This window comes from Mesocricetus auratus, unplaced genomic scaffold, assembly GCF_017639785.1.
Source record: "Mesocricetus auratus isolate SY011 unplaced genomic scaffold, BCM_Maur_2.0 Super-Scaffold_100018, whole genome shotgun sequence".
NCBI lineage: Eukaryota > Metazoa > Chordata > Mammalia > Rodentia > Cricetidae > Mesocricetus > Mesocricetus auratus.
This window is the reverse complement of record NW_024429199.1, coordinates 32,019,425-32,035,017: the sequence shown is the minus strand read 5'-3', so window position 1 is coordinate 32,035,017 and position 15,593 is coordinate 32,019,425. Positions and strand designations below refer to the sequence as shown.

The window sequence follows — 15,593 nt, the reverse complement described above, 5'->3', positions numbered from 1 at the left end:
CTTTTAACTCTTAACAGTTAACTTGCATGAAAGACAAGAAAGGAGAGAGGTATAGGAAGGTGGTGACCCAGGCTTTCTATACCACCTGTCTTTCATCAGGTCTAGTATGTCACCTAGAAACAATTCTTCTACCATACCATTTCCCTGAAGGTCTCTTTCATTCCCAGCCTCACGTTTCATCAGAAAGTGGGTAAGTCCTAAGCACAAATTCTCTGTTAGACAGAAAGCAAGAAGGGAGAGGGGAGCAGGGAGGAAAGGGGAGGGAGGGAAGAAGGGAGAGGAGATAGAGTTAGGAGGGAAGAGGGGAGAGATAAGGAGGGGGAGAGAGAACACACTACAGTGGTGGTCTTCACACTGCTTGTTCTATCAGAGTAACATGGGTAGCTTATCTACAAAAGCTGACATCTTGAAACACCCCCCCTGCCCCCCCACACACACCCAGAATCTGATGGCATTTGTCCAACATGGAACCCAAAGGTTGTCGTTTCAGAAAACATTCACAAATGCTTCTTACAGACAGCTAGCATTCAGAACAACCCTGCCGACTCTTTGAAAGACACAAAAGATGTCTCAGAAGTGTCATCTGCCCTAAGACTTTGTGGTCTGGTTGGGAAGAAGGCTCGAACAGAGTATTGCAAGTAAGCAGAGTGCATGCTGTTGAATTCCACACATGCTCTGAGAAAAGTCAGGGCTTGGAGGTTAGTGGGGAAGATGTTAGAAGCAGGACTGTGGGGCTGAGGTGACAGTAAATCTCCTCCTCCCATTGCTCCCCCCTCTGTAAGCCCCTCCATCAAGAATTACTGTGTGGATTTCATCTTAGGAGCTCCAATTCCTGCTCTTCTGCATATTGGTGTACCTTGAATTCATCAGGTACAGTCACATCATATCTTCACCTAAAACCTCTCAAAGGTTCCTGAGAGCTGATACGACAGAGGCCCAACCTGTGGGCTGTATATGAATCTCCTGAAGTACATCAGCTTCAGCTGGGCCCCTTTGTCATGGCTCTCATCTGTCCCCAACAACACTGGCCTAGATTTCTGTTGTACGAACATCCCAACCAGCTCCTGGGGAATCTTGGATCCCAGCTTGCATGAGAACCTCTCAGGTGCTTTCCCTGGTGGCTCTGTATAGAATAATACTCATGTGAACCCATTCTCTATCTACATATATAATTGATCATCTCTAACTAGAAAATCTTAAATCAAAATGATTCAACATTCAAAACTCTTTGAACACCAATGTGATGTGATATGTGGAAATGCTACACTTGACCTTGTGTGGTGAATCCCAGTCAAAACAATCATTCAAACCATGTCACTATAATAAATATCCAACGCAATCATCTTATAAAGGGATAAGGTTGATTTTGGCTCACAGTTTGGCTGGTTTGGGTCCCATGATCAGCAGACCCTGAGGGTTTAGGATCTGTGTTACCACTGTGTATCATGGCAGGAACACCAGGTGCAGTTAAAATGCTCACCTTATGGCCAAGGATCACAGGAGAAAAAGGAAGAGACCCGAGTCCTATATTTCCCCTTCAAAGGCATGGCCGTAATCACATAAATCTCTCATACTGGCCTCTACCTTTAAAGGTTTTTACTGATTCCCACCAATGCCTCCTTGAGCACCAAGTCTCCAAAAGGTGGCTTTTAGGGTACATTTAAGATTCAGATCCAGCAGGGTCTATGATGCAGGGAACACATAAGTGAATGCTATGTTGAGACTTGGGACTCTTTCCCAGTGAATTCACATTATATACATGCAAATATCTCAAAATCAGGGGGCAAGTACAAAATTGTAAGTACTTCCAACTCCAAGCATTTAGAAGAAAGGATGGTCAATATGTATCCATTAATGAACATCGTAGCATGAAACCCTCGTGTATTTTGTCTACAACTATCCCTTATTTTCTCTTTCACAAAGAAGGTTCAGGAAGGAGTTCTGTGTCGTGTACTGTGTCCACTCTGATTCGCATATTGTCTGGTACACAGTGAGCACCAGAATATACTTCCTGGGTGTGTGGATGCAAAATGGTGGATGGTATGGAAAGAACACGAGAACCAAAGTGAGTAGCTCACACATTTTTTAAAAACATGTACAAAACAGACTGGACCAGACTGTGGAAGCAGGAGATGCAGGAGCACTGGCAAGATAGAGTGAGAATCTAGGGGCAGGCAGTTACTAATAGCAACGAATGGCAGGATTTGAACTTCACACCTATTAAGGTGTAAAAGCTTCTGGGACTGAATGATTCAGGTCTAAGAATGGAAATCATGACTCTAAAGTCCAGTCATGAGACTTCATTTCAGTCACTAGACATAATTAGAAAGCTAAATATTTTGAACAAAGGGGTTTATGTGAGGAAACTTAAAGATGTAATGTTGGGCTGTTGGATAGTTTGGTACAGTGGGACTGACTGCTTTAAAGATGCCTAAAGAACTAACCTGAAAAAAAGTCTTGTAGATACATTATCTGACGTAGTAGGAAAGCCAGCCTGGATCTAACCAGACAAAAGCACTGAAACCCTGTCATCTTGCATGTGGTCATGATTCTCCAGAAGACACTTTACAAAAGAGTGTGCCTATATTACCTTAAAAATCATTAAAATTGCTCATGTCCTTTTAGAAAAATAATTTCCATTAGTGATCTTAATACCATTACACCCTTCAGTGAAAATTGTGAATAACTTTTTGCCATGGTGCAAGACCTCATTAGTGAAGTTTACTAATGCATTTTATTTCATAAATTGTCATGAATGTTGAATGCTTATGAAAAGAATTGAGTAACTATATTTTTTATGGAGACAGCATCCAGTCACATAGACCAGGCTATCCTCAAATTCATAATCCTTTTATCTCAACTTACATTTTGTTCTTATCCATGTACCGATGTCTGCATCAGATATTTCAAAATTAATTTCCTTTTGGAAAAACTGCTCCAAATTCATTAAATGACATATTAGATTTAAGTTTTAAAAAACTTCATTCCTTATACACCGACACTGCATGTAGTGCTGTAGAGGATATAAAGACCCAGAATCTGCATTCTTAAAGCTGGTTGGCAACAGGAAACTACTGGGCTGGACTTGGCTCTTGTTTAAAGAGTTGGATTTACTTAGAAATCATCCACCTAGTGGGTGAGTTCTTACCCCATCCTAATCAGATGTATCTCAGGAGCAAACAATATTTACTAATCGGTTCACTGCAAACATTAGCAATGTAATTTGTAAAGTATTTAACTTGCTGTGGAGTGAAGAAAATTCATTCACAAAATCTGTGTTTTCTTCCTTTCCAGACATGCAACATTTAGTTCAATTTGCTTGCCCTTTGCTTTTGCTGTGCTCTTGGTACCTGAAGTATAAAAATAGAACTTTGAAATTGCCTTTGACATACAAAATCTCCTATCATCAATTTTTAATGCTTCATTTTAAATGTTAAGTTTGGATAAATAAAAGATGTGCTTCACTCCAAGGTGCATGTCTGCAATTAAATTCCACTCCAGTCCAAAGCAGGTAGAAGTCCTGGCATCCTCTCTCTACTTTTGTCATCAGAAAGTAACTATATGCATCAGTGACATGGTCCAAAGGTCAACAGCAAGGAAGAAGCAAACCTTGAACATGGATGGCACAGTCATTCCATTTCTAACTAATCAAGCACTGGTGTTTATGGACACAAATGGTTTTCTAGGCACAAAAAACAACTATTTAGAGTCAAATAGAATGCAGGAGAGGAAATATAGCGTGAAGATGGAAAGCAGACATGAGAACAGAGAGACTTGAACAGTGATTTCAAAGTTTTCATATCTACCTCATATACATAGGTATTTTGAGGAAAACTCTGTGGTTGATATAATTGGGACATACAACTCTGTGTAGTCCATCTTTGAAATTTCTGACAAATGTCAATTAATGCAGGCAAGGAATTATATGCTAATCCTAGGAGCATGCTAACTGCCTTTTTTAATACTGTTAAACAACTCAAAAGTTCTCCTAACTTGCCTGAACATTAAATTCTCAGCATGGAAGTAATTAGCAACTCATGGGATTAGTACAAACTGGTATATTATTAATGTTTGTTTCCCTCCTTTGCCACTCAGATGCGTTCTTGTTGGCTTTCTTTTCATAACTTTTCCAATGATTCCTTTTGACTGAAAGAATTTGACAAGTCTTCCTACTTCATCTTGTGGATAAAGAAATTCAGAGTTTATTTTGCTGTTGTAAAGATGAGAGTTTGCACAAGGAAAAAAAAAAGAAACCAAAACATTGAGAATGAACCCCAATTGTCTGAAAACAAAAAGAAGACGACTTCTGTTTGAGACACTTTGTCTGCCTCTGCACACACTTAGCCAAGCTCACCAATTTATTCTCAGGAGGTCAAAGTCACTCCACAATTAAATCAAAAGCTAGGAAGAACACTTACAGTCATCCTTAGAGCACTTAGCATTTTAACATAAGCCTATTTCCACTTTTTGAAGTTTTCTTCTAAAGAGCAGTGATTTCCACAATAATATAAGCATCTAGCAAACAAAAGTAGATTTATCAAGTGCTCATTATTTTTGCTTAGAAAAGGATTTTTTACATGAATCCTGAGTGTTCTTAAAAATACTCATTTAAAGAACTACAAAATGCTAAAGTAACACAATGGTCTTTATGATAAATTATAGTGGCAACCATCTGTTTCATTGTAAATACAATGAAGTGTTGAGGATTTAGGTCAGTGGGGGAATGCTAGACTTGTAAGCACAGCGTCGTGAGTGTGGGCCTCATCACTGAGGCACAAAACACTTCAGGGAATAAAGTGATTAGTGATATATATGAGGAGTCTTTCAGAGAATAAAGATACATTTATTTTTTAAATACAAAGAAAATCTGTGGTAAGCTTGATGGCTTATTAGGATAACTGTAATAATTACAGTCCCCTACACCAAAACTGATAACCTCCCAACCAAGAGTGCACACATAGGCACATATGAAAAGTATGTTCACGTGTGTGATATACATTTATATGGTATATACATATGATATGCGTGATATACATTTATATGTTACAAACACATGTTATATGCATGTATGCTACATATATGCAAAGTATCATAACTAGCACAATCATATGTAATAATAGGACAATACCACTACACTAGGTGATTGGAGAAGAAGACAAACACTATGCAAATATGGTTTGCAAACAAAGTAAACTGTTTTAGGCAGCACTCTCTTTCAAAATACATGAACTCTACTGGGGAGTTTGTCCCTCTAGTCACCCTTCTCCTGAAACAGTACTGCTGGTGGTTCAGACACTTTGGTATGAGAGCCCTCTAAAGTAAATTCTCCTGTTTAAAAATTTAAGTTTTAAACCTGCTTAAAATAAAATGTCTTCGTGTTTACATCTTCTTATAGAACAACCTGGCCTTTATCCAAATTATTTCAGTGCTCAGGGGGTTTCTCCCACCCTGGGTCTGCTCTTCTTTCAAACTGCATTGAACAGATGAAGCATTTTAAAGTCTCTTTACTCTATAGCCTCCTATGGGATCTGCCACAGACTGGGGGAGGGCAGGTGGGTAGCATTAGCTGTTCATGGGTTCAATGGACTGAAGACACACATATTTAAATATATATTTAAATAGGTGGAAAATTCAAATAAACCAATTACCCTGTTTTATCTCAAATCCATGGTTAGTAAGGAATCCCCTCCTCTCTCTCTCTCTCTCTCTCTCTCTCTCTCTCTCTCTCTCTCTCTCTCTCTCTCTCTCTCTCTCTGTGTGTGTGTGTGTGTAAACCTTCCATCTACTTTGAACTTCTATGGCTAACACAGAAGGTGCTTTTAATTCAACAGTTCCAAAATAGCATTTGCCACCTTTTCCTTAAAATTCATTCTGTGTTCCATAGTGTCAGACTATTAGATTCTCAAACTAGAAACCCCAAAGGTCTCCTTTGCCGAGGCAAGCTCTGCCTACGTACACACTCAGCATGCTCTATGATGCACATCCAATGCACCCCTCCACCCCATCCCTACTGAGCCACCCACATCAATTTCCAATTATACTCTTGCGCCAGCCACCTGACTGCTCTTATTACTAACGTTTCCACACTTGCACCTCTTCTTAAGACACCCTGCTAGAACACAAGTCAGCCTGCTTCCCTTTTCTCAGGACTCTCTAAGCAGCAGTGTAGCAACAGCTTTTCATGAATTGTCTTCTTATCTCTTCACTCAGATCTTATGAGATGGGTAGAGGGATTATCATCTCTTAAAGATGGGAGATTGAAGGCATACGAAGTTTCTATCACGTGTGCATTGTCCCCAAGGTGGCAGAATCATTCATCATGCACGTATGATGACTGGGTGTTCTTATTGGCTCCTTCGCAAACCTTCCTCAGTCTACCTCAGACTAACCCTCCTAGTTTTTTTGGCAAGGAAATCAAGGACGGCAGATGTGATTCAGAGAGTGTACATCAAGGGTCAAAAGTCTTTGAGGCACAAAATAATCAGGCAAAAGCCCAAAGGCTGCCAGTGTCTGTTGCCTCATCTCTAAATCTTAGCCCCTTTTAAAATCCATACAACATGGAAAAAATACATTGATTTTAAGCAAAGAAAATGAGCCCAATAAATGGGAAAGAACAGTTTTACAATACTCTGTCCTGGAGACTGTGAAGGGGCATATTTTGGATCTTCACCGTTAAGGACTCATCGTCAATGCCTCATCCCCTTTTCAAGTCTCACTCATTAGAACCTTTTGAGGAACCATGGCAAGAAGCAGCAAAGGGAGCCAAGTGCACCAGCAGAGTGACTTGGGCTACAGGGGTGGCCATAGGTTAGAAACTATAAAGGGCCACCTCTCTGAGGTCGTGTAACTTCTAATAAGAAACAGCACTAGGAATTCAAAAAAAGAAAAGATTGTGGATTGCTGAGAGTGTCCTGACATAGTCCATATACATAGTTTGATAAATATTTTATTGTCATTCCAGGAAAAGCTTTTAAAGGGAGACCTAAGCCAGCAATAACGGGGAAGGGTTGTCTCCTCTGAGCTGGTGGGAATGTTGGCTCTACTCTGAAGGGAAGGCTCATGCCTCACCCAAAGGGACAGAATCCCCTGTGGTGCCTTTTCCTTGTTTAACAACAGAAAGTACATGAAAATATCTCTGATATGGTGCTCTGATTGATCAGAATAAATCGAAGGCATTTAGCTTGTGCAGGCCCCATTGGTGTGTTTCTGACCAAGGATTGCGCAAATCCCTACAGTGAATGGGGACTTGCTGGAAAGGGCTGTGGCTCCTTCAGGAAGAAACTGAGAGTCAAACTGTCATGATGGAGTTCAGCTTCATATTGCTGGACTCAGATAACCACCACTGAAATTCACTTCTGATTAGAGATAGATGCAAATATTCAACAGCATTGTTTTATTTAAATGAAACTGGAGACGCTTCGATGCTCCAAGTGAACTGGCCCACTTGGCATCATCACATTAAAGATACCTCAATTTTGGGGGTTTTGCATTTGTTTTTGGCCACTTACCAATACATCTTAAATGCCTTTCTTACAGTGAATATAGTTTATCAGAGTGTATGTAGGTAATGGATGCTTACATTTTCCCTCTGCATGACTGGTGTTCACATCGAGAGAGAGAGAGAGAGAGAGAGAGAGAGAGAGAGAGAGAGAGAGAGAGAGAGAGAGAGAGAGAGAGAGAGAGAGAGAGAATGAATTGCCATGTTAGCTACCTTGAAGGTAGGACACTGGGCATTCTCTGGTAAGCCAAGACCACACGGAGGGAGGGAGGGAGGGAGGGAGGGAGGGAGGGAGGGAGGGAGGGAGGGAGGGAGAGAGAGAGAGAGAGAGAGAGAGGGAGAGGGAGGGAGGGAGGGAGGGAGAATGCAAAGTGATCACTGATAGCCAATTCTATGACATTACAAGAAAATATTATTTCTGAACCTTTCAAATAATATTGTGGAAAGTCTGTCACTGTTGAAAAGCATGTATGCCTATATTGGAGATTGCATCTAAAACTGTAAATAATAAAGAAATTTCTGTTTTCTCCATTTAATTTGATGCTAGCCATTGGCTTGCTGTATATTGCCTTTCTTATGTTTAGTAATGTGAAATTTCTGTTGCAAGAGTCACTTTCCAGAGTACATTAGCCTGCTTGAAACTTGTCGAGAACATAGGTACCTTGTTAGTGGCATTTAGTTACACAAACAAACACAGCTACAAATGGTATAAACACTTATTCCCTCAAAGCTATAGTTAGCTAAAAAAGAAATAATCACCCTTCACAATTTTGAAGTCTCCAAAAAGGCTGCTCCAGTATGATGTTTCTTAAATTTTTCTTAAATGGCCTTTAAATAAATATATGAGTCAGTTAAGAAGGGCATTTACTGAATTAAAGTGATAATTCTGCCAGGATGGCAGCGTAATTAATTGTGGGTGGCTGAAGTTTTAAAAGAGGACAAATTAAAGATGCTGGCTTCATTGTTTATTTATTGGTTTGTTTGTTTATTTTTAATCATTTTCTATCGTAATCATGGAAGCTTCTGGATGAGCTTCAGGATGTGCTACGTTATAGAGTAGTGGACCTTGGAGATTTCATGCCAAGCCCTACAGCATAGTGTCATAACCAAAGTAGGGATATAGGTATATGCATGAATCCAGCCACTTCTACCTATTGTTACTAAACAACACACACACACACACACACACACACACACACACACACTTCCTCTTATACTTGTTTTATATCTTCCACTTTCCTAGGGTGTCCATTTCTAATAGTATACTGTCTTAAATAAATTTAAGTTTGTTCAATGTCCAGGTCAGAATGATTATAATGAGCGTTTTGTCCCTGGCAAGCTATTCTATCAACGACCACAATATGCTGCCTTCAAAAATCTCTGTGCCTAAGCTACCTACACACATGATTGAAACTGATCAATTTCCTAACAAACTCAGGTTATCACCAGGAGGGTGGTCTTGGGTTGTAGCATGTATCATAAACAGTGAATCCTCTCAGGAGAGCTCCCAGGGTTCCAGGTGCTGCAGACACCACTGTCCAGCCAGAACACCAAGTGATTGACCTACTGAGGGGAGTTCCAGAGGGGATCTAATCCAGAGTGCAGCTGGGGGTAGGGGTCAGAAAACAGGAGCAATCCCATAGCATGTAGCAACTAAAAGTTCCCTACCGGCACAGAAAGAAGAACAAAAACTTCTCCCTGAGAAGTAAAGATTCCATTAGTTAATTAATTAAAATTAATTAACTAAAAATACCTCTCCAGTTATGTTTGGGTAGCTATCACATAAAGACCGTATGAAAAAATACTGTTTTAAAAGATAAATGACAGGCTGATAACTAATGTCTGTATTCTTGGGTTAAAATATCAGAGCATACAGCAACATTTTTGACATTGTATTCTAATAGGAGGATAAAAGCATCAGACCAAATAATTCTTATGTTACTACACAGTGAATATTGTAATGTTTTCAAAAATTCATTCAGCTCTTCAATATTAACTCCACTTACCTACTGTCATCCCTTAGTAATAATTTTGTCATTAACTATATGCATTTTTGCACCCACTGTCTAAACACGAAAGATCAAACACCACATTTCCTGCAGCCTAAATAAAATACCAGTGCAGTCTTCAAAAAGGTGAGCGTGCCATGTTAATCAGCCCCCAGTTCCAGTTCCTAAACTTCAAAGAAAACACTGGTTTCCTTGTGGCCAGTGCATCACCGGGGTTAACATACTGCATGCCTCCCAATCTGGAACAGCAAAGTCCAGAATGCGAGCCACAAATGGGGAAGGATGCATGCTGGAGAGGGTGTGGACTGCAGAGGAAGCCGGCAGCTAGGAAGAATTCAGGCTTGCTTGACCTACCGGCTTTGTCCATGTCTCAGGAGTGGCGAGGCGAGTCCTGCAGCTGGCAGCCCGGAAGCCCTGGCTCGTCTGGCTAACGGAGCACCCTGCCCTTATACTGATTATCAGCCCTTGCTGGCACACAGAGCACACTTCACGCACTGTCTGCAGGAGCCACCGCCAGGAAATTTATATCTCCAAGGATGACAAACAGCCATTAGCTCCATTACAGGCTGATTAAGAGAGACTGAGCCTATCAAGTGGGTACTTGATTCCCTCGGGGGTTTCCACCTCTGTTCTAAGCAAAGGAGGAAAAGAAAGAAAGAAAGAAAATGCTTGCAATGTTTAATGTGCTGCACGTTTAGGGGAAAAAAGTGCACATGCTATGCAAACACATACTGCTTTCCAAAAGATGCCAGAGCCAACAGGAAGAGGCACGGATAACTGAAAGGTAGCAAGGAATCTCCAACAATACTACAAAAAAGCATCCTTCCTTGGGGGTTAGGCTGAGTGGGCTTCAACACTTATCACTAATATCACAGAGAGACAGGCTAACTTTTCCATTTAAGAGGATAAAGTGTTTGTTGTTGTTGGGGGAGCAATGAGAGGCAGAAAAACATTTAAACACATTGCTGTTTGATTTTGGAGGTTTTTTATCATCATTATTATTATTCATTTCCATATTCCTGCTCAGTATTTTTAGTCCACCTGTCCTCACAGCAAAACATAAAGGAATTCACTAATGCCACTGACGACAGGAGACAATTGCAAAAGAGGTCGGGGGAAACGTTTTACTGTGTCTTGTTCTCTGCAGTCAACTGAGCAGCAGACACCCGAGGGTCAAAAGAGAGGCATCGCTGAAAACCTCCCCTCTTCTTGCCTGTAATTTGGTTGTGTAAACAAGACCCTCAAAGACACTCAAAACCGCTTATGATATGAGAGTACAGGGACCTGCAGGGACCTGAAGAAATCACAAACCAGGCCATGTGGCTGCAATCAGATGAGATCCTGGAGTCTAAACAACTCTGTTTCCTGCATTTTGTCAGGTGTAGCAGAACGATTTACAATGACCTCATTTGATCTACAGTCCAATCAATATACACTACACCAAGGCTCTGTAGGATTGTTGTTCTGACAGGAAAAAAAAAAAGTCCAGGAGCTGGTGATGTAACTGAGGCCGTATAGTGTTTGCTTAGTGAAGGCCTGTGTTCTAAACCCAGGTCACCCTAAAGCAAAGTGTGGTGATGCACACCTGTAACCCCAATACTTGAGAAGCAGAGGTGGGAGTATCAAAGTTCAATATCACTGTCCGGCACACAGAAAGAAAAACAACAACAACAAAATCTATGGTATTATTATTGCGTATGGTTTGTTAACACAAAAAAGGGAGTTATTTATTAAGGATTTATTTCACTGGAAATTCTAATGACAAACCACTTACAAATTCTTTAGTCCTTCATTGCAACTGAGTCGAATGACTTGTGTTTCTGCTATAAGAGCAGACATTCCCGTAGATGTTAGTAGGTTCTTTCACAGGATAAGCCAAATGCTGCACTCATGCATATCACTGTAAACTCGGAAATAGTTCCTTAAAGAAAAGCCCCATTGCTCAGTGATTCTGTCCCTCACCTTGTGTTGCTCTTACACGCCAACCTCCCAAAACATTCTAGCAAAAGTATGGGCAACCAAGAGAGACCTCTAGAAATAATAGAACTACCATTGAGTGGCTCTAAAAAAACAAGGCACTACTTATAAGCTCTACTCAGGATCCTGGGTCCCATCTCCTTGTATCAGTCACTGGTCCCCCAGTTTTATCCCTATTATTTTGAATTCTGTCACATGATTTCAAAGACATATCACTCCATGAATTAAAATTAAAAGGTTTTCATATTATATGTTTTTTAAAAGCTTGGCTCCCACAAAACTAAAATCACTGTGACCTCCACACCTCATCAACTTGCCCTGATTAAGATGTGACAGTCACCCAGACTGAGTGTCATCAGCACAAAATCTAGGGCAAACTAACTATTTTTGAGGGACAAAAGAGAGAGGAATTAGCAGAGAAATAAGAAAAAGAGAAAGTACATCCTTAAGTCTGAGGTCTTGGCAAGATGTAGCTGGACATCATCAATGGAAAATCCTTATCGCCCAACAGAAACACCACACTGTCAAATATTCAAGTCTTGGTTACTTTCTTGCTGTACCTCACCTCTAAATGACAAATAGGTTGTTGTTCCCAATGCTCATTTTGTTTGTTGTTTAAAATACACTTCAAAGTTCTGATCAGGTTCCCTGGACAGCCCAATAAATACTCAGTGGTGTGATTTCTCTCAGACCCACAAGCCCTTATGTGCAATTTTAAAACATGTAAAGTTCTGGAAAATCTTATTTCTGTCTAAGTTTATTAAATGCTAGAATGAATTTGGTGTCCCAATCCAATCTGAATACTATTTAAAATCTTTATTTCATTCAGAGTGAACAAGCATGTTTTTCCACAGAAATTTTAATGTTACTGTTTGCATGGATCCACTTAGACTATACGGAGGATAATTAACTTTTATATAGTATATGTTTTGCACTGCCTTTCTAAGGGAAAAAAAGGCATGAATTCAGAAACACAGCTGACACCCAAGGTTTCAGACTGGGGGAGAACTCCAGTCCTCCAATACATTTTTGCAGCTCTAGATAGTAGGTGGTAATTTTCTTTGGTGATAGGTTAATTGGCTTGATTTAAGCATCATGTAGATAGATATGTCACATCACACTATGCTTCTTAAGCATATATAGTTTGTTATATTTAGTTTATCATTTTATGAGCACTAGAAAATCTTTAAAAATTAAATGAGTGGCTAAAATCATCCTTTAACTTGTTTTGCTACAAGACTCCTTCAATGCAAAAGAAACTCACTTTCTCCTGTCCTTCCCTGCCAATCTCCCACACCATTCCAAATAATGTAAGATGAGACATACAGAGAGACTTCTAGAAAAAATGAAATGATTAGTGAATGCCTATTAAGAACCAGACTCCGCACATAAGTTGTGTGCAGTATCTAGGAGCTCCCTGTTCCAGCCACTGTCACCCCAATGACTCTTTCTCCATCATCACCCAGCACCAGAAAGACCACGTAACAAGAAAAAGGTACAATTCATGGTCCACTGTCCTCAAGCCACAGGGAGAATTCCCTCTTCCATCCTCTTCCATTGATTTAATTCAAATACACATCTACTATGCTTTAGCTGGGGAATGTGTGAGTACAAAATTCTCAGTGGGAGCTGTAAATTGCCCCCAAGATGCTGTGTGGCATAGAAACTGCACTGATCTATCTAAATATTCTCTATTATGCTTCTAAATAGGAGTTGAGTTCCTGTCTTTATTAACCCTCCCATATGTATAGTTTCCAGCTTGCTTAGAATAGCTTGTTTGAAGCTGGAGGTAATTTGGACCACCTGCACCCACAGTATCCTCAATACTACCCCACCTTCAGAAAGAGGGTTATGACCCTCACCATCTGGTTTTCTTCTCTTTTATAAAGAGTGTCTGGAGAAGGTTGTTTAGAAGATGTTTGACAACATACAGAGAGGGAGGAAACATTTGCAAACTATACATCTGACAAGGGGTTAACATCCAAAATACACAAGGAACCCCAAAAAAGCTGAAGAGGAAAATATCCCCTCAAATAATCCGATTTTAAAATGAGGCAAAAAGATGTGAATAGACAGACATTTGCAAAACACGACAGACAAATGGCCAACACATATGTGAGCAAAATTGCTAACCATTAAGAGAGATCCATGTCAAAACCACAAGACACCCCCCATGCTAGTTAGAAAAAGACAAACATGTTGGCAAGAGAATAAAGAGAAAACTTGGGCCTCTTACACAGTTTTGAGAGAAATGTAAATGACTACAGCTATAGAAAACAATGTAGAGTTTTTTAAGTTAACTAAAAATAGTACTACCAGATGATCCAATAAGGTTTGTGTATATATAAAGATGGTGAAATCAATATATTGAAGAGGCATATCAATGTCCATGTTTTCTCCAGTGTATTTGCAGTACCTAAGCTGTGCAACCATCGCAGGGGAGCATCATCAATGTGAGGTAAATATATGGCTGGGTATTAGTTGTCCATTAAAAGTAAAATATGAAATGCTGTCACTGATGACAGAACAAATCCAGGAGCTGTTAAGTGAAGCAGGCCAGGACCAAGAGACAAACGTTGCATGATCTCACCCACTTATGGAACCACAGATAGAGACAACTGAAGGGTGGTCAGCAGACACAAGAAATAGGGGGGAGGGGAAGAGAGAAGAGGTTGGGCGGCAGCAGGACAAGCCCCAGTGTTGTTGGTAGAGAGCTAGCAGAAAAGAATTTGAATACTCTCACCCCCCCTACCCCAGGCAATGACAGCTATATGAGGTGACAGACAAGCTAATTACCCTGATTGATCATTGCAGAATCTACTAAGTTAACACAATAGTACCATGTAACCATGAATCCTAGTTTGCTGTGGTCAAACACTGACCAATAACAACTTGGAGAAGGAAGGGTTTATTCCAACTTGTACCTCCACATCCCACTCCATCATGTGGGAAGGTCAAGGCAGGAACTTTAAGGCAAGAACGGATGCATAGACCACAGAGAAACACTGCTTACTGGTTTTCCCTCCATGATTTGCCCAGCTTGCCTTCTTTTATAACTTCTTCAACTGAGGCTCCTTCTTCCCAAATGACTCTAGTTTATGTCAAATTGACACATGTATGTATACCATTAATTTTTTTTAAAGAAATTACTCCGAATACACATCTTATACTACCAAACGAACAGAAAATGCTTAGGACTCTAAGTTTTGTTCATTTCAGATAGCAACAGCAATGGGCAGTGATATCCTGGGCCTTCAACAATATCAAGGTGAGCATTTTTATTATATCTCGCTTTACAAAACTCTTCTAGGGGGACTAGAGGGAAAACTCAGTGGTTAGGAGAGCTGGATGAGCAACCATGAGGATCAGGATTTGGATCTCAGAGCCCTCCTATAAACCCACCTCAGTTGTGAAGCATCACCAAGAAGATTGCTGGGGCTTGAACTTAGTGTTGCTCACATACTTAGCAAATGCTTTATCCTTAAATTATATTTCAACCCTTTGTATCATTTCTTAAGTTTACTAATAGATGTTCTCCCTGCTTGCAGGGTGTGTGTGGGAGGTCATGGGGAGGAACTGGGGACAATAACGCTCTGCTTTTTTAGTTCTGGGGGATTCAGGGCAGTTCATATGGTTGCTGTGGACAGCCAAAGCCAGAGGCACATTTCCAAGGGGAAGCGCAGTTCTAGACGCTCCGGTTAAAAACACTATGCTTCAGTGGAAGCACAATGAATCCTCTGCAAACCCAGACTCTCCCTTACCATGGAAAACTTAAGAGTATAAATCGTTCAAGTCATTCTGTTGCTCGCCCCTTCTACCCCAACAGCTCCTGCCCGCACAGCTCCTGGATGCGAAGCTCAGCCTATTTGGCTACTTGACCTTTTCACGCTCTGATTTTTGCTAAGATATATATTTTTAAAATGTGCTGGAATACCAACTTCCCATGAGAAAGATTGCTCCCAGCTCCTTTAGAAACCGATTTTGCTGGGAAGCCGTTCTGAAGGCATCTTGGCCACTGATTTTACATAAACAGCTATAAGACATAATTTTGATAAGCCAAGTACTTGGGTTTATAACTCTCCTAAGACTAACCCAAATCTCTAACCTAT

General features: G+C 40.4%; 1 protein-coding gene across 6 annotated transcripts in view; it reads right to left on the bottom strand.

Annotated features, from left to right (window-relative positions):
- Phactr2 (phosphatase and actin regulator 2) overlaps positions 1-15,593 on the bottom strand; it is a 258,046-nt gene that overhangs the window by 169,877 nt on the left and 72,576 nt on the right. The window contains exon 1 of one of the 6 annotated variants that reach the window (XM_040758225.1): positions 9,862-10,206. The exons of the other annotated variants lie outside the window; for them this stretch is intronic. Coding sequence (XP_040614159.1) covers positions 9,862-9,874 — 13 coding nt within the window. The 5' untranslated portion in view covers positions 9,875-10,206. Of the gene's footprint in view, positions 1-9,861; positions 10,207-15,593 lie in introns of those variants that run through there. 6 annotated transcript variants of the gene reach the window in all.